Below are 26,652 nucleotides of genomic sequence, written 5' to 3' on the forward strand. Positions count from 1 at the left end.
GTGTTGGACAGATTTTATGCTGGGTCTCTGCACAAAGGGGGGATTTCAATTTACATGAGATTAGAGAAATCATTACATTTTTTTGCACTTCAGATTCTCCATCAGTAAAAGAGGGTAACAATAGTGACCAATACCATAGCAGCTTTGTGAGGCTTCACTCATGAACATTTGTAAAATGCTCTGAGATCCCTGGAGGAAAATTTCTACAGAATCGATTGTTACTATTGCGATTGCTACACTTGGAAGGCATCTCAATTGCATGTTAAATTACAGAGTCTTTTCCACATTTAGAAACAACACAAACAATATACTAATTAGCATGATAACCATTTATTGTGTTTTAATAAGCGGTGGAAGAAAGTCTAAAGCATGTACTTCCCACAAGTATCCAAGTGGTGTGGAGAACCACTGTCACTTATCATTGATGGCACACCATGAGTGTACTCAAAAGCATTTGCGATGGACAATGGAGGGACCAGCTTCCTCGTATTCGTCTTTGCTGATCCACATTTGCTGGAAGGTGGACAGAGAAGCCAAGATGGAGCCCCCAATCCAGACGGAGTATTTACGTTCTGGTGGTGCAATCATCTAAAAGAGGAAAGAAGTGTAATGTTTTACGAGGATTGAAATGAGCAGCTCACACAGTAATGTCTCGTCTGTGCAAATTTATTAGATCAAAGCCAGCTCCCCATTACAGAAGTGCCACGCCACTGAAATAAAACATTCAACAGCTGAAAAGGCACTCATCTCTTCCGCCTTGCAGCTGCAGTCAGAATTACGTCAAACTAACAATTTGGTCCATGACTACGTGGTCCTGATCCTGACAGGAGCCAGTGGAGTTGCAGATACTCAGCACTATTCTGAATCAGGCCTGAAGATGGTTATGAAAAAAGGGCAAGGACCAAAACAGTCAGCTATCTGCAGATTGCCAGGAGGTTTTAGTAACTTGACCCATCTTGAAGCCAGGAAAGTGCTCACCAGGTGTTTGTTACTTGGATCTAGATGAAAAACAACCACTTGCTACACAGGTCCTTGGGTGTCCCAGCATATTACCCCACACTAAATCCCTAGATGGCCTTTCCATTAATGTGTGTGGTACTGCTTTAATGTTTTTTTGGATGGATGTGGCCAATATAATTAACTGACTTTCTCGCCATTAAATTGACATTGCCCAAAATCTCACGGAATTGGGCCCAAGATATTTTAAGACCAAGATTTTTCAAAGTGATTATGTTTGGGTGTCCAATTTGAGATACCTTAAAGGTGTCTCAGAGGACAGGTGCTCAGCACTTTTGGAAAACCAGGCCCCATTAAAGTGTCTCCAGTCGGGCCCCACCAAATCAGTAGTAACTTTTGAAAATCTTGGTGCTAGTTATTTATTAAGGTCTAAATGAGACTCTTATTTAATTGGATTAAGGCTGAAGAGTTGTGCTGCTGCTTATAATTATTCCTGTTCCGTGAGAAAGTTACCAGAAAAGTTTGATGTAATGTATGTTTGATTTGGGCAGCATCTTGTGTGGGTTTTTGCTGCTGTTCAGCAAACTCCGAGCTGGTCTTCAGTGCTTGAATATCCGAGATGAATAATTTTTGGCACCCTCACCAAAGTTAATTGTTCATCTCTTCTCAGTATGGTCTAGGGGACAAGGACCTGGACTTAGTGTTAGACCTGAGTTCAATTAACAGCTCAGCTCCTGAGCTGCTGTATTACCATGGGCAAGTTGCTTCACTTCTATGTGCCCTGTTTCCCCTTCCACCTATTTAGCTATCTTGTTGACGTAAGCAAGGTCTGAGTGGCCCTCCCCTACCCAGTCAGCTGAAGGGGGGCGGGGGCACTTTATTTGCATGGGTTCTATATTTATGAGAGTACAATTAGGTGCTCAGCATGATTGCACTGTATCTGCATAAGCATAGCTAGGTGCTGAGCATGATGGGAAATGGTCAGTCTGGCTGGTATTGGGTTACAAATCACTTTTGTGTTAACTGCAGGGGTAATGAAATATCCTTAGATTGTATGAACAAATGGGAGTCCCACAAGACTCTGTTGTTGGCCCCCTCTCTACACTTTCTTTAGGAGACCTCATTGACTGACCCAGTTTCAATTGCCATTTTTATGCCAATAACTGACAAATCTCTCTCTCAATCCTGACATTGGTAAAATGAGGGAAAGATTTTAGATGACTTGCCCAAGGTCACACAAAGTCTGTGGCAGGGCCAGGGACAGAATCCAGCCACATTAGCTCCTAGTCTTGTGCCGTAAGCAATAGACAACATTCATTCTCTTGTGGATATATATATATATATATATATATATATATATATATATATATATATATATATATATATATATATATATATATATATATATATATATATATATATATAAAATGAGAGAGAGATAGAGAGAGTGAGCAAAAGCGCTGTCTGATTTCTTAACAAAAGAAAAGTGAAAAAATCTGTATAAGGTTTCAAGGTTACCTTAATCTTCATAGTACTTGGAGCCAAAGCTGTGATCTCTTTCTGCATGCGATCGCCAATACCAGGGTACATTGTTGTTCCACCAGAGAGCACGTTATTAGCATAGAGATCCTTACGGATGTCAATATCACATTTCATAATGCTGTTATAAGTGGTTTCATGAACACCTGCAGATTCCATTCCTGTTTGAAAATAAGATTGCAATATATTACATCCAGATGTTAAGGAATCCATTTCCCCGATTTCTTTACTAATGCCAGCATGGAAGGATAACTCATGCAGATCAGTGTCAATGGTAACTAAAAATACAGTATTTGCTAACATTGCTCCTTAAGAAAATTCCAATAGCAAGCTATGAGATACTGGAGAGAGAGGGGGAGATAAAGACAAGTACAATTTTTAGCTTCCCTTTCAACTCCAGTTGGGGGCAGGCTTAGAAATGGCACACATAAAATAGACTTGAAAAGAAGAAAGATTCTCTCCCACTGTGTTCTAATGCTTGAAATTTAGACTGCCTCATGTATAAATAGATGCCATTATTTAGCAAACAAACAAACAAACAAACAAAAAAATAATGTGAATTGTTTTCCACAATAGTCTGCTGTTCTTATGGTCAAGTATATTGGAATTAGCTAGAAGACCCCCCTCCCAATTCTAATTGGTTAATATGATTCATACAAACCAGTGTGAATGACTGGGTGACATGAAAATACAGTAAAGCCCATCTATGGTGATTTAATTCCCCCCTCTTCCCCCACAGAATAGATACAATGCATTTCCCTGTGATGGAGTACAATTTGCATAGTGTCATGCTTTCAAATAATTCAGGACTCTCATTCTGACACGGACTAGTGCTCCAAGAACTGCTGGGCGCCAGTGGTGGTTCAGTCCCTTAACCTTTCCACTCCCAGTTTCCCTATGTGCAAAACAGAATTTTCACAGAGGCCTTCTTTTGCTCCAGGACAGGTGTTCAGATATAGAGATGGTGGCTATACAAGTGCTTCAATGGACTGACTTCAAGATAGAAATCAGTAAGAGTTTTACCACTCACGTCAACGGAAGCATGGACCATGGACCAATCCTGCTGTCCTTACCCAGTCCTCATGGTATCATTCCTGAAGTCAATGGGAGTTCTGTGAGGAAGGCTTGAACTACCACACACTGAATAGAAGGTAGATTTTGACTCTACAAATGGCTGTAGATAAACTATTGGAAAATAATAATAATACATGGGTTTTATACTCGATGGCTTGCTGTGTTGCAGAACAGAGGAACTGACTATGGAGCTGGGGCAGCACCTGGATGAGAAATCTTTTTTCTTACGTTATCAGATATTTATTTCACTTAGCACCAAGGTACAGTTGTACGCACATCAGTCAGTCTGAACTGGAAGTAATATCTCCTCATGGTACTGAAGTACCGGCTAGTAGGCTTTGGTCTGTCTGGTGAACTGTTACAGGTATTTGAAACAAACAAATCACTGTCTTAGAACTCTGGTACTTTCTAGACTGATAGGCAAATAAATATATAGCAAGACCAATTAAGGTATAGCAAGACCAGCAGATCGGTCTACCTTTTCCAAAGAGTAATTACCCATTTATCAGAGGTGCTAAGCAAACCCAGCTCCTGATGAAGTCAATGGAAGTTCTCAGGACATTTGAAAATAAGGCCATGAAAGTCTTGACATTTTAATATTTCCCTTACAATTAAACAAATCCTTCTTTTCCAATTCAGCCAAGCCCCTTGTAAACACAGCCCAGGCCCACCTATGAATGAAGGTTGGAAGAGAGTTTCTGGGCATCGGAATCTTTCATTCCCAATGGTGATGACTTGCCCATCAGGAAGCTCATAACTCTTCTCGAGAGAAGAGGAGGAAGCAGCTGTTGCCATTTCATTCTCAAAGTCCAAAGCCACGTAGCAAAGCTTCTCCTTTATGTCCCGCACAATCTCACGCTCCGCTACAAACACCCAACAAAAATAAGTGGCACCAGTTAGAAATGTTATTTTAAAAAATAATCACACTAATTATTTCTTTTATCGACATACAGTATGGCAACCAGAAGACAGATTCAACCAGAAGACACTCAGGACAGGAGCCCCATCCAGCCCGAGAGCCCCAGTGGTGAGTGAGGGGAGCATGCTTGGGGGGAAGGGGAGGGAAGGAGCATGGGAAAGTGGGGCAGATCCTGATGCTGCTGCTGCTTCAATGCACCCCTAGCATTGGGGCGGACCCTGCTTGCTGCTGCTGGGGGTGCACTGAAACAGAAGCAGATTTCAAGGTACCTATCAAGGAGAAGGCAATTTGGGGGTGTTATATGCCCTCCCTCCAACAAAAAGTGATTCTCCAACTTCTTGTTAACTGTGAATCCCAACTGTGTGGCCAGTTTTGTTGGCCTTGTTTTGAACACTTGCTAAATTCATTGAGGCTAATTCAGGCACAAAGGGATGCCTGCAAGCTCTGCAAGGGGCTGGGCAGCCCAGGACAGAGAGGAGGAGGAGGTAGTTACTAGTGTATGTTGTCTACGTACAGATCAAATTTCAAGGAGGGGAGGTGGAGGCAACACACATGGGCCCACGGAACCATTCAATTGTGCAACAACCCCCACTATCCACAATTACGTGTCTCCTCTACATGGAAGTTTGTCCATCACTAGCCAGAACACAGTAGTAACAATACAGCCATACACTAGTTCCCCTTTGGAGCAAAATGGCTGGGATAATACATGGAGAAAAGAAACAAACTTAATTATGTTGCAGATTTCCTACTCCTGCTCAGCTTGCACAGCACCAAAAGGCCTTAGAGACCCTAGACCATAGAGATGGAAGAAGCCCACTAGCTCACACTGTCCATGCCTCTGGCCTATCTAGGATTGTTCCCTGCAACACAGCTTTGGTGCAGAAACACACACATGCACTTGCAGTCCGATATGACACCCAAAAGAGTTAATTTGTGCATGTAAGTTGCATATGGGAGACATCTTATTACCAGTGGTGACGAAAGAATAGCCTCTTTCTGTGAGGATTTTCATGAGGTAATCGGTGAGGTCTCTGCCTGCCAGGTCCAGCCTCATGATGGCGTGGGGCAAAGCATAACCCTCATAGATGGGTACATTGTGTGTGACACCATCTCCAGAGTCCAGAACTATTCCTGGGAAAGAAAAAGAAAAGAAAAAACTTGGCTTTCTCAGCCAGCATAGAACCCACAATCTCTGCACATTCTAAACAGAAAGCTGCAACAACAATAAAAGGACTTGCTAGGAGACGCAAACCCTTTTGTCTTCAATATAAGCGGAGCTCTGTTTGTGTGTGGTGAAAATTGTTAGCATTTACAAAGAAGCAACTGCCTTTGGCAAAAGCATGAAGCATTCTGAAATTGTACGGTATTGTTTGCTCTGAACAGATGTTAATGATAATGATTTTACATTTATACAGAGCTCTTCATCTCAAAAGATCCAAAGCATTTTATAGACTAAAATGATGTAAAACTACACACAGAGATCATCTCATCCACCATTAAAAATACAGCCACCTCTGGGTTGAAGACAGCAACTATTCAACAGTGCACTGTGTACTATTGCTGCACTTTAAGGCAGGAAGCAAAGAGTACCTTTTCAATTGAAAAGTTTCGAATATTAAATACACACAGATGCACACACAGAGTGGAGCCTTTTAAAGGAATCAACAATTTGCCACAAACATTGATTCCTGTAAACAGCTGATCTCTTTACACAAACTAGACTATGGCACCAGGTTGTAAAGACCAGATGGTATTTTCAGGTTTTTTCAAAACGTATGAAGGTCTGAGTGTTACTGAAATATAATTCATGGCCTTAATGATTGATCAGGTGTTAAATGGTGGTCAGGAGAGACCTCTCTGCTAATGCTAATTATCTCTTCACAGTAGACTCGGAGTTAGATCATTGAAAAGTACAGTGTTTAAAGAGGATATTTTCAGATAATGATTTAATGTTATTCTTTTATCAGGAACATGTTTAATGGTAAAAATAACAGAAATAAATAAGAAAGTTGGGGATTTGGAACATGAATTGGTTAAGTGGTTGCTTCTTTTATCTGGTGTGCAGTTAAGCGGAGTCTCAATTATATGATCTTTCACTAATATTAACATAGGCTGTATACTCTTCACAGAAATTCTCCTATAACTTAACAGATGGGGGGTTCGTGCTTTTGGAGCAGGAGGAGAAGAGTTCTATTTCTGCAATGGCCAGGGTCAAGATGTGGTTATACAATATAATGGCAAGCATGCAGCTTCTAAATAGTTATGGATTGCTGTCAGGACATATATAGTGTGTCTAAATCAACATACATCAGAGAGAGAGAGAGACAGACAGTGAGACGGACATCTATAGAAACTCACCAGTGGTTCGACCAGATGCATATAGAGATAGAACTGCCTGAATTGCTACATACATAGCAGGAACATTGAACGTCTCAAACATGATCTGCAATTAGGAGTTTAGGAGTCTTTAGGCTATACAATCAGGAACACTTGAAGAGACAATAACTCTTAACTTATAGAACACTTGTTAGTACAGGCTTATATACCCACATAACTCATCCCTCCAACAACCTACTAAAATTTATTTCATCCATTCACTGCTGTGTAAAAAAAATGCAAAGGTGTCAATCCAAAAGAATAAAATAACCATAACATATGTATTTTATCCCTCTATAATATATTCAGATTATAAATAGAATTTAGAACACAATGTAAATAGTATGTGTCTGAACTGAAAAGTGAATTATTGTTCTGTCAAGCATTTTCAGCTGGAAAGAAATATTTACTTATGTATCTTTTCCAGTAATATTACTGTTCACATAAATTAGACACATCTTGTTGGTGAACTTCACCCACTACTCAAACAAAAAGGGAAATAAATTACATACATATTTATATTGTTTCTCCTGTATTTTAATGTTACTTTTTATTTTAAAGTCTGTCTTTGGGGTTTTGTTGTTATTTTGTTGTTTTTTTCTTTGTTTGTTTTACCATTAGAACCCCAGTATCTGCCCTCATCCTGGTGTCAAAGCACTATCAATAAAATCACAAATTTCCTTTGCGCTCTACACCTGTTTCTCAAGATCTTGAAATAGCAAAGAGTTATAAACAATATACATTTCTATGGCCCTTTTCATCTGAAGATCTTAAAGCTCTTTATAAATATGAATGTTATGCTGCACGTTGCCTCAGTGAAGTGGGTGTTGTTATACACAATTTGAGATAGGGAAACTAATGCAAAGAAAGGGTAACTGACTTTCCCAAACTGACAAATGTAATTGCAGCCTGGTTGGTCCCAAGATATTAGAGATACAAGGTGGGTGAGATAATAGCTTTTAATGGACCGACTTCTGTTGGTGACAGAGACAAGCACTCGAGCCACACAGACATGAAGAGGTGTATGTGGCTTGAAAGTTTGTCTCTCTCACCAACAGAAGTTGGTCCATTAAAAGATATTACCTCACCCACCTTGTCACTCCAAACTGACAAAGGAAGTTAGGGGCATAATGGGAATAGAACCCAGGAGTCATGACTCCCAGTCCCTGCTCTAAAACAAGAAAGACTCACTGTCTACCTTCTCACTCTGATAAAACCTTCCCAGCTGCCACCACCTCCCCTGAGGTATTAGCCCCATAAGCCCCCAAGGCAAATGACACCACTTCCTCAATTGCTGGCAAAGAATGTCCCTGAAGCAATGTACTCACCATGCCTCTCCCACAAACTGAGAGCACCTCCTTTTTGAGACTTTGCAACAAACCTTTGTCAGCTCCACCTGCAGTATTCTTGAGTTTTCCCATGGGGGCAGCATGTGCTTGCTTAGAGTTGGATCCAAAGTTCAATGAAGTCAACTGACTCTTCCAACTGACTTCACTAGGCTTTAGCTTAGGCCCAGGCCCATACTGGGCCCTATTCCTTGAGGCTGGCACACGGAGATGTAAACTACACTGCCATGTCTGTGGTGACCCAGCCCCTTGCCCTGGAGGAGGATTAGAGACAGCACAGGTGAAGTTCTCTCTAAGTACCTATAGCTGGCTCACCCATTGCCATAATATCCAAGAACCTTCTATGTAGCAGAGAAGATCTTCAAAGGCATAAATGATCCTTATGGAACTAACGTGCCATTTGCATCTTAGAAAATATGCTTCTATGTACATGCTACCTGTTCTCCCTTGGGTTTCTACCAGGTGGAGCAGCTTTAGTTTCCGACTGGCCTCCTTAGGATCTCTGTTAGTGAAGGCTGTTTCGGGCATGCACTGATCACATGCTCCCTTTCCCAGTGCTGTCCCCCTAGTGCAGGGAATGTTATGGCCACCATCACAACATCCTCTGGGACCTGAGTCTACACCAGTGGGAGCCAGTGAAGACAGATGGGTTAAATTTAGACTCTTGATTTCATATGTTAGTATCTTTGCAAACAGACTGTGGTTTAACAAAAAGGATTAGTTCCTTTCAGTGACCCACTATAATTTAATTACTGGCATTTCATTTCCAATTTATTACAATTTAATAAGTGATAAATAACCATGTTTTTTAAAATTTGAAAACTGAATTTATCATCATCATTGCATAATGGCAAAGAGACACTGCTAGGGCATGTCTGGCTGTGAAAGCAACACTTGTCTGGCTCTTGAAAGTAGCTGTCTTCATCATGTGCTTTACAATACCCCTTGGGTTGTATTATCTCCCAGTAAGGTGCTGTGTCAGTTCTTACTGCTTAATTAATTCATTGACTTTGTCATTAGATACATAAGGGTCATATTAAATGCATGCCAAAAATGTGCATGAAGGGAAATGCAGATCCATGTCAAATTTTTCTTAGTGCTGTGTGTATATATCCATATTTGTATTTACTACTGGTTACACCACACTCCAATTCTTGAGGGAAGCAGTATGGCCTCATGGATCGAGTGTTGCACTAGAAGACATCAACTCCTGAGTTCTAGTTTAGGCTCTGATGCCAATCTTCTAGAAGGCCCGGGGCATGTCGCACAACGGAAATATTTTCAGAAGTGCCATCTAAGTTTGGATTCCTCTAGACCTGTTAAATCCCTAAACTGACAGGAAGACACTCACTTTTGTATACCCTGTCCCTGGATCCTGAGAAGCTACTTCAGTCTCCTGACTGAGAGCACCCCAGAGTTGTGGGCAAGATACCTTAGGCTGTGTCTCTACAGTTAGAGCCTAGTCCCCAACACTCCCACAGCCATATTTACCTATGACTAGAGTAACACCCCACCCACTACGTAGGGTGTCACTCTAGCCACATGGCACAGTAAACAGACAGTTCGTGTACCATGCAGAGGACAGGACTAGAGGGAGTAGTGAGAGAATTTCAAAAGGGATCTAAGAAAAAGTAGAGAAAATTATGGTTTGATATGGAGCCAAGGAATGGATTTGGTTGTGAGGGAATTAATGCAAATAATGTATTGCCTATTCAAATATGGACATTAACTCATTACATCATGGGAAAGTGTGTGATGATTGCCATCTTGGCCAACACTGGGGACTGACCTGGATGCTAAAGCTTAGGTCTCTACAGCCCCAGCTACAGAGCCTGGCTCTTTAGCTCCAGTTGTAGCAGACTCACCTCATCGGTGGGGAACACAAAACATGCACTAAGCAGTGAATGACGTATTTCCTCTGGATGGAGAAAGCTCATCCTGAGCATATGAGCCCTGCAGCAGCTTGAATCCTAGATAAACCCCCACTTATGTGACACCGCATCTTCTCTGTTACACTGGGGTTTGACCTGACAACCGGCAGAGGAGAAAGCACGACTCTACAGCTGGAGCGAAAGAGCCAAGCTCTATAGAGAGACCAATAACAAATGCAACCCTCTGTGGCTCGCACCCAGAGTGACACATAACACACTAACCAGCTTGATTACACAAATTCTCCAGCTTTCCAGACCTACATCCTGAACAGGTACAGTAGAACCTCAAAGATACGAGCAACAGGGTTACGGACCAACCGGTCAACTGAACACCACGTGGAACTGGAATTGCACCATCAGGCAGCAGCAGGGGGGAGGAGGGGAACGAGGGGAAAGAAGAAAGCAAATATTGTATTGCATCTAAAGGTAGGCATATCTGGGCTTCCGGTCCCCACCCTCACTTGCCATGCAAGCGGCAGCCACTTACAGGTAAGAGATGCAGATGCTGAGGTTTACGGGCACTGCTGTCATCCCCTGTTGGCAGCATGAGAAGGCAGCAGCAGCTGGGGGTCTGCATTGGTTTCCTGTAAGCTACGGGTGCCGTTTCACCCCCTCCACTCCGCCAGGAGGGGGACAAGCTTGCAAACTCAGTCCCAGCCTAGGAAAGAAGCTACCACAACCCAAGCTGCTGATGCTGCAAGGAAGCTGCCAGCCCTAGGACGGGAGCTGCTGCTGTTGCAGCCTGGAGCATGAGAATCCCAAGTCTGAGGTGCCACCAGCACACTGCACTCTGGAGGAGTTTTAAAGAACCACAACCTGCACCACGTATGTAGCGATGTGGCCCAAGCTCTGCCTGCGGCTGTGCTCCTGGGTCCTGCCACCACCTCTGGGACTGCAAGGGGCAGAGGAGGGAGAGGCACTAGCCCTCCTCTAGCTGGTGACCACTCCCTGCCACATGCTGCCTCTGGAACACGGAGGGCAGGGCACAGACCAGGGCAAGCCCTGGGGAGAGGCGGCTGAGGGCTAGGACTTATGGTGCCAAGCGTGCGGGGCAGGCCTCCCCAGTTCAGCCCAAAGGCAAGAAACAGGAATAGGGCAGAGAGCTGCTTGCAAACCAGGCAGCGCTGCCAGGTTCCTTAGTGCCAGGTGCCCCCTCTGCAGATCTCTCCCAGCCTCAGCTGGAAGACACTGACTGTAGAGTATATAAGAGTAAAGGGGTAGTACAGTACTAAAAATAAAGGGAAAGTTTAAAATAAAAGATTTGACAAGATAAGGAAACATAGGCGTGTGCACCCAGGGAATCTGCATTAGGGTGTTCACCCAGGGATTTTTCATTTTAATCTTTATCAGGGGTGTCAAACTCTATTCCACCGGTGGGTCACAGTTGAATTTCCCACCGGCTCCTTGTTTTTCGGTGGCAGGTCGCTGTGTCCGCCGAGAAATCGCGCGCCCGCCACTCTTTCAGTGGCAGCTCAACCCTCCAGCATCAGCTGGGAACACAGAGACATGGCGACACGGGACACATCAAAAAGGTACGCAGGCCGGATAAAAAAGGTTCGCGGGCAGAATCCAGACCGCAGCCCCTATGTTTGGCACCCCTGCACACCTGCCACACCCCGTGCACACACCTATGTAAGGAAACTGTTTCTGTGCATGTTAGATTTACATTCAGATGGTTAAAAGCAGTATTTTTCTTCTTCATAGTAAAATTTCAAAGCTGTATTACCGAGGTATACCGAGGGGGGGTGGCAGGCCCCTGGGAGGCCCCTCCAGCGCTCCTCACCCCCTGCGCGTTGTGAAGGGCTGACCCAGCACGCCCCCCCATCCGAGCCGGTACTGGGCTGCAGGGCTGGAGCGGGAGAGGTGGGTGCCGCATGGCACGTAAGTGTGGAGAGGGAGTGGTGGTGGAGCCAAGCCTGCATTTGTGCCCCCACACAGGCCTCATGGCCCCCCACCCGCAGGTACAGACCCCCCCTCCTCAGGGTAGCTGGGGGGCGGCGCTGGGACCCCTCCTGCCCTGCGCAGGGGGAAGGGGAGACCGCGTGAAGCGGGAGTCACAAATGCAGGCTTGGCCCCCTGATACCGGAGACCCACGGTACACCACTGCTGTATTAAGTCAATGTTCAGTTGTAAACTTTTAAAAGAACAATCCATAACGTTTTGTTCAGAGTTACCAACAACTGCTATTCCTGAAGTGTTCTTCTCTTTGAGGGTCTACTGTAGATGTTTCAGTTTGTGTGCGCCCAATACTAGACACTTAAGAGATTTGACAACTCAGACCCGCGGAATATCAGTTGTCCAGAGTTGGGCACCTAAAATTAGAGATTAATTTTGAAAAATGTGCCTCACATTCCTTGCCTCACATTCCACAGGAGAAAAATGGGGCAATGCAACAAACCATCTTTGTGAGGGAAGATGACTTAATATTTGTAAGGCATTTGGGAAATACGAATCACTTCCAAATGCAATAACTAAATATTTTATCATCATCCACAGAACACGAACATAGGCAGCAGAAAAACAAGCTTTTCCTCATGGCCCAACCAACGTCCATGATCATATCATGGAGGGACTCCCTCCAGGAGCGCGGAGGAAGTTGTGTATCTAGGACCATTTAACCTTTGTCCTCTATGCTGAAACAACCTGTGCAACTCAACATTAACACAACAATATCCAAATCATTACCTGAGTCATTTTTTCCCGATTAGCCTTGGGATTTAAGGGGGCCTCAGTCAGCAGCACCGGATGCTCTTCTGGGGCAACACGAAGTTCATTATAGAAAGAATGATGCCAAATCTAAAATGAAAAGATAGTTTAGGGCAACATTTTGCTGGTTGCTTCCTTTCTTGGTGCGTAATTGTATTGAAAGAGGAATTTGTCATTTCAAATACAGTTTTGGTGAATTTTAAATACAAAAAACATATGCAGGATAGTACAAATTCTGCTGCTATTTAGATCTGAAATCAATGGGTTTGCAGGAATGTAACAGAGTAGATTTTCGGGCCAAATTCTATACAGTAGAATCTTTCTACCTGGGATACCACAGAGGGGCGGCCTATCATCCTTATTAAGTGGGTGTGCCCATTAAGGTTCAACTCCAGATGTGGGAGCTGACCTAAGCATTTGACAGTTATGTGAGGAAAGGAATTCTCCAATCCAGGTTGCAGAGCAGCTCCATGGCTTCTAAGGACGTTGGCGAGTCCTAGCTCATGTAGTCTTTATAAATGGAGTCCAATGATTTCCACTGTCTTTGAAAATCAGACCACTAAACCTGGAACTGAACTCAGAACTGAATTGTTATTAATTCTACAGTAACTGAGTTTATTTGCTGCATAATCTGTAAAACACTTGGGGATCTTTCATGGTGGATAATGCTATCTCCATCTAACAATGCTAGCTTTGACAGTCCTGACACAAACTTGAGGTCCCCAGCTGTCATAGTTCAAGGGGGGTTTTTTGACTATGAAGAATTTAAGGTTATTCCTTCCTGAGCCTGTAAACTCTGCTTCTGTGATCAGCCAAAGGGGAAGCTGCTGAATAACGTGAAGCATTCCTCCTTGCCTAAATCTCCTCTCTGCTCATTTCTGGGTTGGTTTTTATTCTTTCATGTTCTGACAAAGATTCTTAATTTTGTCCAACACCAGCTACTTATTTCCAGCGAATTAATTTCCTGAAGCACCAAATTACTGGGTGCTGTCATAGATCAGGTTATTAGATCATCATCATGAAGTCTGAGGTTCCCCACAAAATGCCCACAAGAGATGGGGCTGAAGTGTGTGTATCATCTAAATTTTAAACAACTCAAAACCAGTGTGCTCATGAAAAGGGGCATTTTGAGCAATCAGCCAGGTGTCCAAGCCACTGCCAATTATTGGGATGGAATATCAATTATTTTTGCTTATTGCATTTAGTAGGCCTCTGTAGGAACTTGGCATCGCAAATCTGGGAGGGAGGGGATGCAGTCACAATGAGTGGGCCTGACTTTGCATCCTCCCTGATATACAGGACTATGCGTATGTGAAAAACAGGAAGTCTGGATATATTTTAGGATTGTCGTTATGGGGAAATATACTGCCAGACTACTGGCTCGAAACTGCGTGTTTAAAAAAAATTTTTAGTGACATGTTTTTGTAACACCTGCTTTTTGCCCAGTGATTAATTTTGTTTGGCCAGCTTTGTAACATTTTTGATCGACATGACTCTAACTTTTTGAGTATCAGAGGGGAATTGTGGGTCTGGGTCAAGCAGAACGCTTTGTGGACCCATTGGAAAGATCTCCAGCAGCAGACATGAGGGATGGCCACTGGAAATCTACTCCTGAAATACCTGAAGCCTGCACCAAACTTGTTGGATAACTATTGGTTTGGGGTGCTCTACAACTTATTCTGTTTGTATGTGCTTGAGACTAATAAGTTAGGTGAAGATTTTGTCATGGTTATTTTTAGTAAAAGCCAGAGAGAGGTCAGAGGCAATAAACAAAAGTTCACAGAAGCAGTATCCTCTCCCTGACTTTTACTAAAAATAACTGTCTATGACATGGGGCTGACTGGGTGGGGCGGAGTGGGATGAGAACAGCGGGGCTGGGAGCTGGGGGTCAGGGCTGGGAGCTCTAGGTCTGTGGATCCTGCGGTTTGGAACTGCAGGGGGAATCCACCACCCAGGACCAGCTCAGACTGTGGGGGCCCCCCACCGCCCATGGTGGCTCTGAGCTCCAGGGGCTCCCAGCCATCTGCGGCGGTGAATTAGAAAACTCCCAGGCCCCCTGCCACTCACGGCAACTGGGAGCTGCAGGGGCTGAGCCTTGGCCTCCCATGGCGGCAGAGAGTTCCAGGGTTGCTGCCCGTCACCTGCGTGGCAGAGAGCTCCTGGGAACCCCCAGCCGTCCAGTAGGAGCTCCAGGGGCCCCCTGCTGCTGGCTGTGGCTCAGAGTTCCAGGTTCCCCGTTTCCCCTACCCATGGGGGCAGGGAGCCTCTGGGCCCCCCAGTGGCTGACAGCTCTTGTCCTGCCCCCCCCCCCAGCTGAAACAGAAAATATCACGGAGGTCACAGGAAGTCATGAATTCCATTACTTTTGTGACAATCTTATCCTTTCTAATAAGGCAGAGACTTTGAGTAAAGGCATTCTTGGAGAGTGCTGAAGACTAATAAAGTGAAGGCTTTAATTGAAAGCACCTGATTCTATGTGTTCTGTGCCAACCACATAGCAGATGGAGGTGTTGTGTGTCCCTTGGTTTATTTCCTGATACTACCTCATGGAGAGTAAAGTTACTGAGATAATTGGGTTTAAGGAATCCCAAGTAACACTCAGATTTGGGGCTGTGCTTTGGCCCATTACAAAAACGGCAATCATTGCAAAATTTGGATTCCCTCATTCCTCCAAAATGCAGATATCTCCAGAACTTGGGTTTTGGTTCAGACCCAGTCATTATTTGAAGGGTTTAAAACACTGAGAATGGGGAGAAATCGTTTGGGTGAATTGAACAGAACTGAAACGAAGATAAATGTAGGCCAAATATCATGACAAACTATCCTAAAGGTAAGATCTTGGACAGTGGAAGGGGTAGCCCAAAGAAAGAGGTTGAAATTTCAGCACTTCAATCATTTTACAATGATTAGGATAAAGCATTGGAGAAGTGTATTGTAGGGAATAGTCCTTCCTGTCTTCTATTTTTGCGCTTCTAGGTTAAGTAAGAATGTTTCAATACTTCTCCAAAGCAGGACATTTTCAGAGTGTTCATCTCATTGCAGGTTCTCGGCTCCCAATGGGATCAGGTACTTTATGACTTAGTGAACTGATCAAGGTCTAATTTTCTTTAATTTTTATAAAATAATGGAAAAAGTTTTGGTTTCCATTTGGCCATATGGCTAAAATTAAATTTAAGCAGTAGTTATGATAAGGTATATAATGGAAATTACTGTCAAGTTGAAATTATTCTAATAGTTATATTAAACAGTTATGTAGTCACCAGACAAAAAAAGTTCTGTTCTAATGCTTTTCCTCCTACACATTGTCAGTTGTAGTAGCTGCAAATAAATTAAACAGTAATGAATACTGTCCTGCATTACCATTCACTGGAAAATAGAGCAACGCCAATTTGAATATTGTGAACTGAAACATAAGCAGAAGAAAGCTACACTTCATTGCTCACACACACTACTCCTAATTCACAAAACCTCCTTGGAGGTTTTACAACAATACACATACACAAATAAGTACATACATACACACACTGCAATGATTCCCAGTCTACTGGTGGACGCCCTTCCTTGTAATGCATGGACAGAAGGGCAGCTCCCCACCAGGCCCCATTGTCCAAGTCTTTGGCACAGTTGCCACTTGCTCTCCTTTCCCTGTCCATTTTGTGTTTCTCCATCAGTGTTGCCATTCCCAAAAGGTTGAAAAACCATGAGATTTTAAAAGATAATACATTTGGGATTGTTTTGATTTGTTTTCTGGCTTTTGAACCCTTAGGGTTTGCATTTTCAGCTTCCTCTCCGCCACCAGAAGGACTAGAAATCTACTTTTTTTCCTAAATGAAAGCTGAGATTCTCACATAATCACATGATTCCAGGGACTGGGGCTTCAAGAACACCAAGTATTTTGAGATTTGCAATAAAAAACACAAGAGCTGGCAACATTGCTCCATCCTCTTGTCTCTCTACCCTCCTTTCTTTCCTGCCACCCTTTTTCTATTTGCTGTTTATTGCTCCCCATTTCCTTGTGGGTTCTCCCCTTCATTCCTCCATGCAGAAGGTTAAGTACAGCTCAGCCTTGGGATGTCCGTTGCTGAGCACCACATACTTAGAGCCATGCAAATCCATGGATATCTGCTTTATACCCAAAGATCATTTTTGTAGATCACAGATCAGATGCGGATACAAATTTTGTATCTGCACAAGGCTCTACATGTACTCTGAGCTGAATGTCACAGGACTGGACAAGAAAGGGTCAGACTGGTGGTACTGCCTGAACCCACATCCCTGTTCTCATGAGCTACTTCTTCAGCCAATCACTTTAGGAGCTAGTTTGCAGAGAAGAGGGCAAAACAGGAACTTTCAAGAAGCCACCCAGTGCTTTAGTAGTAGTGGTGATGGTGCTTGGAGGCCAGCCATGCAAACAGAGTGAGAGACAGTCCTGCCCAAATAAACTTATAACCTAAGCAGATAGGACAAAGGGGTGGAAGGGGAAACAGAGGCACAGCAAAGCGAAATGACTTGCCCAAGGTCAGAGGAAGAGCTAAGAATTGAACCCAGTTCTCCTGATCCAGTCTCGTGCCCTGTCCAGTAGGCACCACTGCCTCCCACAGTGCGGGGCATACCACCTTCCCCAATTCACTGCTTCTCTTTGCTGATGGGCCTCCACCCAGACTACTCTAGTATCTGTCCTCCCCAGCATGGCAAATACTGCCGTGCATTATGAGCTGTGCAAAGTTTTGCTGCACACACAAATCACCGAGGGAACAGAGGAGAATGTTGCACTACTGCTTCTTGACTATAAAGAGAATATACTCCCCTGCTTGTTGTACAGAGTAGGACCGTCATTAATAAGAGTGATACATGGGGGCTCAGCAGGGAGATGTGGGGTAGACTTGCTACTTCACAGAGAAGAGACCTATGTCTCAGAAAGCAGTGAAAAGAGGCACTACTGGAGGGAGAAAATATGCAAATGCTATGCTTCTATTTAGAGGACAAAGAATGCAATTTACTTCCATAGACAAACTAAGGAAGTCCCATCATTTCGGAGCGAACTTTAGTCCATGCTCTTGGGAGGCACTGTTGAGTAACTGTTGAGGGTTTATGAATTTGAAGGAGTGTGATTTCTGCATAGGCCCATGCACGCACATGCACACACACACTCACTAATTATCCATAGTGTATATATTTCTTCTTCTCAAGCATAAAGGCAAAGAGAATACCAGGATCAAAGAGGTTAGATGGATACACCAGATCAGCCTTTCCTATCGAAATACCTGCAGAGATGGGGGGTCTCTAGAGAAGAAAACTCCAGGAGGAGTTATCCCCAAATCACCCCATGAAGGTGTGAGTGAGATGATAAGATGCAGATCCAACTCCAAACCCACTATTCCCAAGGCTTTTTGCCTTTGCACTGGCTTTGGTGGCCCTTGTGTCTCCAATGTGTTCTTCAGCAGCACAGCTCATATCCCACACTGGCCTTTGACCACAGTTTTAAAGGACTATTTCCATCTTTTCCTTTCTAACATCTGTAGTTCCCCAATACATTTTGCCTACAACATCTGAAGCACCGAGAGGGCAACATGTATAAATACAAGATGAAGACTTCCTTGATGCTCTTTTGCCTGTGAGGCCAGGAGAAAGGATTGGTTCTTTCTGTCTTCTATTTTTATGTTTCTAGGGTAAGGAAGAATGTTTTAATATTTCTCCATTTGGATTCTGGGGATCCCAATCTAAAACTTTTACTTTGACCAAATTCCAATAGATGTCAAAAAGCAGTTAGGACTTCAAGATCAGTCCCTGCATTCTGTAAATACAGCAGATAAAGTTAATGTATTTCTAGATCATACTGCCAAAGCTGAGGAATAATTAGAATAATTTATATGCACTATTTGGAAAAATTAAAAAGCCCCACCAACCTATGACAACCTTGTTATTGCTAAGACAAGGCCAATCACAACCTTGATTGCTCCACTAATGTATTGTACAGCCTTCCCACTAAATTCTGCCTATTCTTTTATACGTTCCTTGAGGCTGGGATTGGTGCCCTCTTTCTGTCTAGAACATGTCCAACACATTGTGGGTGCTACCCAAAACAAATTAATAATGACTCAAATAAAATGAAATTAAGAAAACCACTCACCTTTTCCATGTCATCCCAGTTAGTGATGATCCCATGCTCAATGGGGTACTTCAGTGTTAGGATCCCTCTTTTACTCTGGGCTTCATCCCCAACATAACTGTCTTTTTGGCCCATTCCTACCATAACACCCTGGAAAACAGTCATCAAAAATTAGTATTGTAGTATGTATTTTAAAGGGACAGTGTCATCTTGGTGGGCGGGGAGAGGGGGGAAGGTGTGGAAATCACATTTCTGTTTGAAAATGTTGTACCATCCTTACTTATTGTAAAAAGCTATAACTGAAAAGTTAGAGAGGAAAGAATATTTCTGGTTTTCCACTTCTCTGTGCATTTGGCAGTGCTCTGTGTATAAACAGTTTCACCACTATCCCTGTATAATTAGTTTCCCTCTTGCTGAAAAGGTCCTTATAAACACACCAAAAGGAGAGATGAAACCACTTTTTTAAAAAATACTTTCAGACATATTATTTACCTGGGGCTGTATCCAACTCTGGATAGTCTCTCTGAATTTGTCTTGATTGTAATGCCCACTGTATCTTGTTTGCCCAAGATAATGCAAACAGCATATTTGGGACAACATTATTCAGCAACGGCCATCAAAATCTATTCCATGTGAAGCTGGATACTCATTGATTTCATGATTTAGGAGATGCAGCCATTGAGCTGCATGCATTTGTGTAACTTAAAACTACATGCTAACGCTAAAGATTAATAAAACCCAATGCACAACACATAAAGAGTTAAATAACATACTATGTTTTATGCATACAGTATTGCAGGTTTTCATTCATGATGTTTTATTCACAGCTACTGAGACACATTTTGGTTTTCAGGAATCTAACATCCTTACCTTGAATTCCATGCATTCTTTTACTGAAATAAGTAAACCACTTTTGACACATAGAAGAATATATTCTACATTTTATGGCAAGCATTCACTTTTGAAATTTATTAAAGTTAAATTGTTGAAAATACAGGAATTTTCATTTTAAAAATAAAATAAATGTAAGCAGTTTAAAAAAGCTGCTAGCTTTAGAATTATGCTCATCAGTCCTGCTGGGATTGATAAAGGGATGTTACTAAGAACTCTAACTGGAAACTTAATTGTCTCTACCAGTGCTTAATGTAACAATAAATGGACTTATCTCTTCTATAAATTTGGTTGTTAATAGTATTTATGGTCTCCCAGGAATATATTTTGTTTGTGCTAATGGTCCTCTATCAGCTAAGGACCATTAGTCAATTACCCCCATAGAAGGTTCACTAGTCACCTAATCTAGGATTTAAGGTGCCAGTATTCAAATAGTTTTATAATGGGAGGCAAAAAGACAACTATCGACATCATGTTAAATGACAATGCCAAATCATGGGATTAGATGGATTTTCAGTTCCTGACTGGCAGTCATGCAGTTTTATTAAGATGAAGATATTTACAGTGAAATTTGAAGAGATCATTTCAAATATTGGTGACTTGCTAAACCCACTCTATGATTTTGCAACACCAGTTGCTGTTTCACTATTGCACATGAATGCCATTGAAAGAACCTCAAAATTCTCCTTCAGATCGATACTTGACTTTACAGTCCAGCAATATCTTTTCCGGAGAACTGTCAAAGGGCAAGACAGCTTAGTCCAATAAAATCATCAACACTATGCTCCAGTATCTAAACATACAAGACTGCCATGAAAATCTGTGAAAGTTTGGCCTGCATTAGAACTGAATCATTGGAGAAGAGGGACCTTAGACAAATTTGAAAATATTTGGTCTAACTTTTTAGAAAACTGATTAATTCCTAGCAGATGGAAACCAAGATGTGTATCTCCTTTCCCCTCCCAGCTTCCTTTCCTTTCCCATTTCATATGTTCTTGTCCTTTTGTCTTTTTTTCCTGTTCTCCCTGATTTTGAGGGGAAAACATTAATAAAATAAACTTTTAAAAAAGAACTGCAGACTCAGACCTACATTATGCTTATGTTACACATTCCAGAGTTTTCAAGGGCTGTGTAAGAGAAATAAAACCATACAGCTCTGTCCTTTTGGAAAAAACTGACCTGATGTCGAGGACGTCCAACGATGGATGGAAAAACAGCCCTTGGTGCATCATCCCCTGCAAATCCAGCTTTGCAAAGCCCAGAGCCATTATCACATACAAGAGCAGTGGTTTCATCTTCATCACACATCGTTGTCTGCTGCACACACGTCGGCTGTAGCAACAGCAACTTACTGCACGTGACTGGGGACAGAAGTAGCTCTTGATCATTTAGACATTACATTGTTGCAAAAAAGCAGCTTGAAAAAGAACCCTAAACAGTGAAGACTACACTAAGACCCTAATTCAGCAAAGCACAAGCATATGTTTAACTTTCAGCAAAGAGTAGGTCTCATCGAAGCTAATGGAAATACTCCTGCTTAAAAATATGCTGGAGAGGTTTGCTGGACCGAGACCTTCAGCTCCCACATCTAAAAGGCAAATCCCATGTCTCACACAACCTCTAAAGCACCCCCAAAGAGTCCAGGGACATCTTGGCGTTATTGAAAGATCATTAGCCACATTTAGTCAGGGCAGAAAAGTTCATCTCTTCCCGTTAACATCAATCTGAGTAGCCTTACTATGCCAGGACTGAATTAGCTATTCTAGATGATCCATTTTTCCTGGTACTTGCATAGTTAAGTCTGAATTCATATTTTATATTTGAATCTTTTTCAATGCTAGTACTGCAGATCAGCATGGCTCTATGGAGACCATAGAGGGGATGTTTGTTACAGATAATGACTGCATTCAAACAGGTTACTCTGAGATGCTGTTTTTGGAAATTTTTTAAGCACTAAATTGCAAGTGAGTGTGTCAAAATAATGCTCAATTGGACTAAACATCATTTGCGGGGGCTACAAACATATCCATATCTCCCCCATCGTGTAAGAGCCGATCTGAGAAATGAACGACTAAAAATAATCCTCCCAGAAAGTTTCAGAGAAGTGTTTGCTGTGTGCTTTTAAATGGCAGCTGCGTTATGTTAAGTGTTCGCTACAGGAACTATTCTATATTTGTAAATGGTGAATTCCTTATCAACGGGGCTATTCTAGGAAGTGGAGTGGGACACGACAGGCTCAGCTAGGCAAAAACAACTTTACTCCAGCTCATCAACACATCGGGTGAAATCCTGGCCCCATTAAAATCGATGGCACAACTCCCATTGATTTCACTGGAGCTTAGATTTCACCTGTAGAGGTCGGTTTGGCATCACTCACGTTTACTTTTCACACCAGGTGCGCCCTGCATTTACACAAGTAGAAACAGAGTAGAAAAGTAGTTCCATGGTGTGCTTCTCCCTCCATGGCAACTCACAGAAGTCCCTCTGACCCCACTTGGATTAGAGAGTTGGGGAGTCAGGGAACAGCACTTCCCTGGAGCCCTACAAACAGCCATGCAAAAATAAATGCTGCTCAGAATGGCATTAACTCCCAACCTACACCTGCACCCTCTCTGAGATGGTGGATCTTTGGCAGCCACAGACAAAGAAGCCAACGCCAGCATGACCTCTCAGGGAACCATGTTGCCATTGAACAGCCCCTCTGTGGAGTAGGAGCATCCTTTCCCCAAGATTTCTGCATGCCATTCACCCTGCCCTTTCCATGGCCCTCAAATCTGTCAACTAGAAGGGAATGTTTGTTTTAAAGTTTGAATTCCAAGAGTTTCCTGGGCTCTCCCTACATACAGCCCTAAGAGCGAATAGAATTCTGAAAGGGTGATATTGATCAAACTAAATATAAGACTGGTCCAAAAAACATTTCCATGAGATGGGTTCATGATGCAAGGATATGCATTTTAAAACGTCATAAAAGAAAATTAATTTTAATTCTTATTGATGTATCTATACCCAAAAACTTCTTTCTTCTGCTCATTACTGAATGGAATAATTTGATCATCTGACTTAACTGTACTAAATACATTCACTTAGGAACTTGTTTAATTACTGCTGCTAGTACTGTCTTTTTCTGAACAGCCAATCACGTTGACATTGATTGTTGCTTACCTGAAACCCTGAGGAAAGTATTGATAGTACGTATTGAAAAATTCATTTACTGATATGACTCCAACACTATAAAGATGGGCCCAGATTTTGATTTTATGTACATGGGTGTAAATCTGGAATCAGAACAAGTGACATTTTAAAGCACACAGAAATGGAATTAGCTTAGGTTTGCATTGGTGAATGTGAGACAGATTGTGATTCTTAGCGCCTGAAACTGGGGAAATCCTTTCACAAATCCAGCTCTTCCAAAAGGCTATGCTAGCTCATGCCGCTCTAGGCAAAAATGCAGAGGACATACTGCTAGATTTGCTTTGCCATCCCTTAGTAGTGAAACATATATTGCTCCTGTTCACACACGCCATGTATCTTTTGTAAATTAAATACATTAATATTTAAAAACTAGATAAACCACTGTGCTCAAATAGCATCACAGAAAAATCTCAAGACAACTTTGAGTTGTTCTTGTAAATACTGATTGTGGATTAAATTGTATCCTCAGTTACTAACGCTCAGTGCCTAAGTCATTGGAGTTACTGGGTAAATAACAACCAGTGGCAGAATTTGGCCCTTTATCTTCAGTGAGAAAGCCACTTTACTTATTATTTCAGGATCATAAGGCCCCAAATGCTGCAATGCTGAAGCATTCAACACTTAGGGCACATCTACTCAGCCTGCAGTAGAGAGCCTCCCAGCCTGGGCTGACACTAGACTTGGGCTCGCACTAGACCCTAAATGTTAATAACTGCGCAAACTGTGCTTTGAAGTTGCGGCTCAGGTTCTGAAGCCCACCCTTTACCTTGGCTTAAAAGGCATCACTTTCCGAATACTTTCAAGATGGAGTCATGCCTGCAGATTTCATTTTACGGAACCTACATAGGTATTAACAATTAGCTCCTTTCCATGAAAGCAGCTCTTTGGATACTTGTGTAGGTATTCAGAAAAGAAAGGAGCATTTCCAAAAATTAACTGGATTGCAATTTTTTTTCCAAATCTAATTCACTTATAAAGAATTATACTAACAATGTGCATCTAAGAGTCCACTAAATTACTAGGATAATTTAGGAGGAAATGGGTTTAACGGTCTTAGAAGAAAGTTATGAAAGAAGATAACATGCCGATTACAATTTAAGAATACCAACGTATACTTTTATTCTTTCCGTTTTTACCCTTTTTCATCCCTCTAATGAAAAAAAGTTTAAAACAGCAACTGCTGAAGCCAATACTTCTCTTGTAAGCTTTTGCTTCAGAGTTTTATATTTAGACCATAAAAACAATTTAGCTCAGGGCTGAAAGTTTGTAAGGAATATTTGAGCTTTTGAGAGATTAAAAAATAAACCAAAACAAAACAAAGGAACAAAGACAGAAGTTCAAAGCTAAAGCTAATTTCTTCTTGAATTTAAGCCACTATGTATTTTTGTTTCAACACCATTAGCCTTAGCTTAAACATGAATTTTCTGGCTCTTGTATTTCGTTTTTATGTATTTATGTTTTGCATTGAGTATTTCACTTACTTTTCTTTACTCATCATTCATAAAACAGAGGTAAGTCTTCTAAGACCCAATTATGTTTTTCAATACTTTACTTAATGTAATTTGAAACTATAGCAAATTCTGACCAGAATTTTATCCAGTTATATGACTGGTGTTTTGTACCCATACAGTAACATAAGAAAGGGATGGGCATTTTATGACTACCTTAAAGTCAACTTAGCAGGTGTAGGATGGGGTTTTTGCTCTGATTCCACAACATGATACTGCAAAATGCACTGCAGGTTATTTCTAACAGTTTCAGCACTATTGTGTAATTGTGTAAAGTTTGCTCTCTATATATATGATGCTTTACTGATCATTAAGAACAAGTGCATTAAGTATCTTCAAAAAGCCTTTGGCTATTCTTAATTCCTGATCCAAAACCCATTAAAATCCAATAGAAAACTTCCCATTGATTCCAGTGGGGTTTTTAAACAAGGTCCTTATCCATCCAGAAAACACTAGTAAGGTCCTAAATCTACTTCAGTCTAGTCCTGCATTTCCTAGCCAAGAGTAAAATAAATCTTTCTGGAAGATATATGCAGTTTCACTATTCATACAAGAAGACTCCCATATGCATTAGGAGTACATATTGCCATTAATATCTAATTCAAATCTTTAATATTAAAATATTTATACAACATTAAAGTCTAGTTAGTACATACACACAAAAACCTGCCCATCCCTCTCCAATGCTATGAAAAATTAAATAGCAGTGAAGATAGCAGGGTCTTATATTACTAACGCATCATTCCTTTTACAAAATATGCAGCATATTTACTGTGCTATGAAATATTGTCAAATAACTGCAAGCAACAGAATACATAAACATTTCACTTTGTGCTCCATTATCCTTTGTTTGGTTTTGGTTTTTTTTTGGCTGCTCACAAACTGAGCCCAGTTTACATGCACCAGTTTTCCCAAATCACAAAGGAAGTGAAGTTCTATGGCACACTACTTTTTAATAATTCTGAGACTCAGCACATAACAACTATGGGGCCACATTCCGATCACTTTAGGAGCAGCTCCTTTGGGATTACTTGCATGACTGAAGCAAGCAAGATCTAGCCCCTGGTTTGCAAAGAAGCAAGAGCTTCAGGTACCCTTGAGATCCTAGACCGAAGTCTGAGTGGCCGGTAGCGTTAAATCATCAAATGCAGTGTGAAATTGTCTCAGGGCAATACTTACCCAAGGGACAAGGAGATGGCAGAGGATTTGTAAAAGCTCCTTCGTAAAAGTGAAATGATCTCACCTTCTATTACATTTATATCAGCTTGTGGAATGGGTTCGCAGAATACCTACATCTGTCAAGCCATTTTTGGAAACATTTGTTTTCAGCTTGTGCTTATCAAAGTGACAGCTTAAGGACGGGATAAATTAGGGCAGAATTTCTAACAACCCTGGATTCTTTTCCACTCACTAAGTTGTTCACTACGTTATGATTAATACTAGACTTTCCCCCCTTAAAGACCAAAAAAAAAAACCCAAAACACTTAACAAGGGTTGAATAAGGTTGAAATAATCCGTACATCCATTGCTGTCATTGAAAAGCATTTTGCTTCATTACACCACAAACTACTAAAAATAGCCTACTATCATTCTCTTACCAGCCACCTAGAAGCTGCCACTGGTTAAAGGGAAAGTTCTTACCATGTACAGTACTGGGGTTTCAACTGTACACGCTATCTATTTTAGTAGTACAGAGACAGAAAATAGCCAGCTTATCTTGGTGTTTGGATGACTCTGTACCTGAAAATGGGAGCTGAATAAGCAACAAGTCACCCAACTGAGTGATAATTATTTTACACCTAAAGAGGGTTATTATACAGTGTCTATGACAAAATGGCTGTGAAATTCTTGAACATTTATAAGACCACAAAATGGTGAATCCAAATAGAAAATAAACAGTCTTGGTCAAAATCAAAGACCCATTAAAGGGAATAAGCAATAGCTTTGTTGGCTGACACACTTACAGTGGTTACCATTAAGGAGTCAGCATTTACCAACAGTAGTAATTGAGATTCTGCAGTATTTCCCTATTCTCCAAAAAGGAAATAACTAAGCAGCATCTCAGACACTACTATGGATGGATATGTTGACTTTGTAAATA

General features: G+C 41.8%; 1 protein-coding gene across 1 annotated transcript; it reads right to left on the reverse strand.

The window, feature by feature from the left end:
* Positions 1–311: 311 nt before the first annotated feature.
* LOC137159355 (actin, aortic smooth muscle) lies at positions 312–25,864 on the reverse strand. Its single transcript, XM_067557525.1, has 9 exons — positions 25,731–25,864; positions 21,031–21,212; positions 18,982–19,110; positions 12,831–12,941; positions 6,851–6,935; positions 5,462–5,623; positions 4,242–4,433; positions 2,476–2,657; positions 312–588 (listed from the first exon to the last, which is right to left on the reverse strand). The coding sequence occupies exons 2-9, from the start codon at positions 21,157–21,159 to the stop codon at positions 445–447; spliced, it is 1,134 nt and encodes a 377-aa protein (XP_067413626.1). The 5' UTR covers positions 21,160–21,212; positions 25,731–25,864; the 3' UTR covers positions 312–444.
* Positions 25,865–26,652: the final 788 nt, after the last annotated feature.

This window comes from Emydura macquarii, unplaced genomic scaffold, assembly GCF_026122565.2.
Source record: "Emydura macquarii macquarii isolate MOO-44397 ecotype Brisbane River unplaced genomic scaffold, CSIRO-AGI_Emac_v2 contig_1876, whole genome shotgun sequence".
NCBI lineage: Eukaryota > Metazoa > Chordata > Testudines > Chelidae > Emydura > Emydura macquarii.

Excerpts from the sequence above, each read along its gene's own strand:
- LOC137159355 (XM_067557525.1), bottom strand. The coding sequence starts at position 21,159 with ATGTGTGATGAAGATGAAACCACTGCTCTTGTATGTGATAATGGCTCT. Across the intron at positions 4,434-5,461 it reads CTATTCTTTCGTCACCACTG|CGGAGCGTGAGATTGTGCGG; the intron begins GTAATAAGATGT and ends GGGTGTTTGTAG. Across the intron at positions 589-2,475 it reads CAAGTACTATGAAGATTAAG|ATGATTGCACCACCAGAACG; the intron begins GTAACCTTGAAA and ends TTCCTCTTTTAG.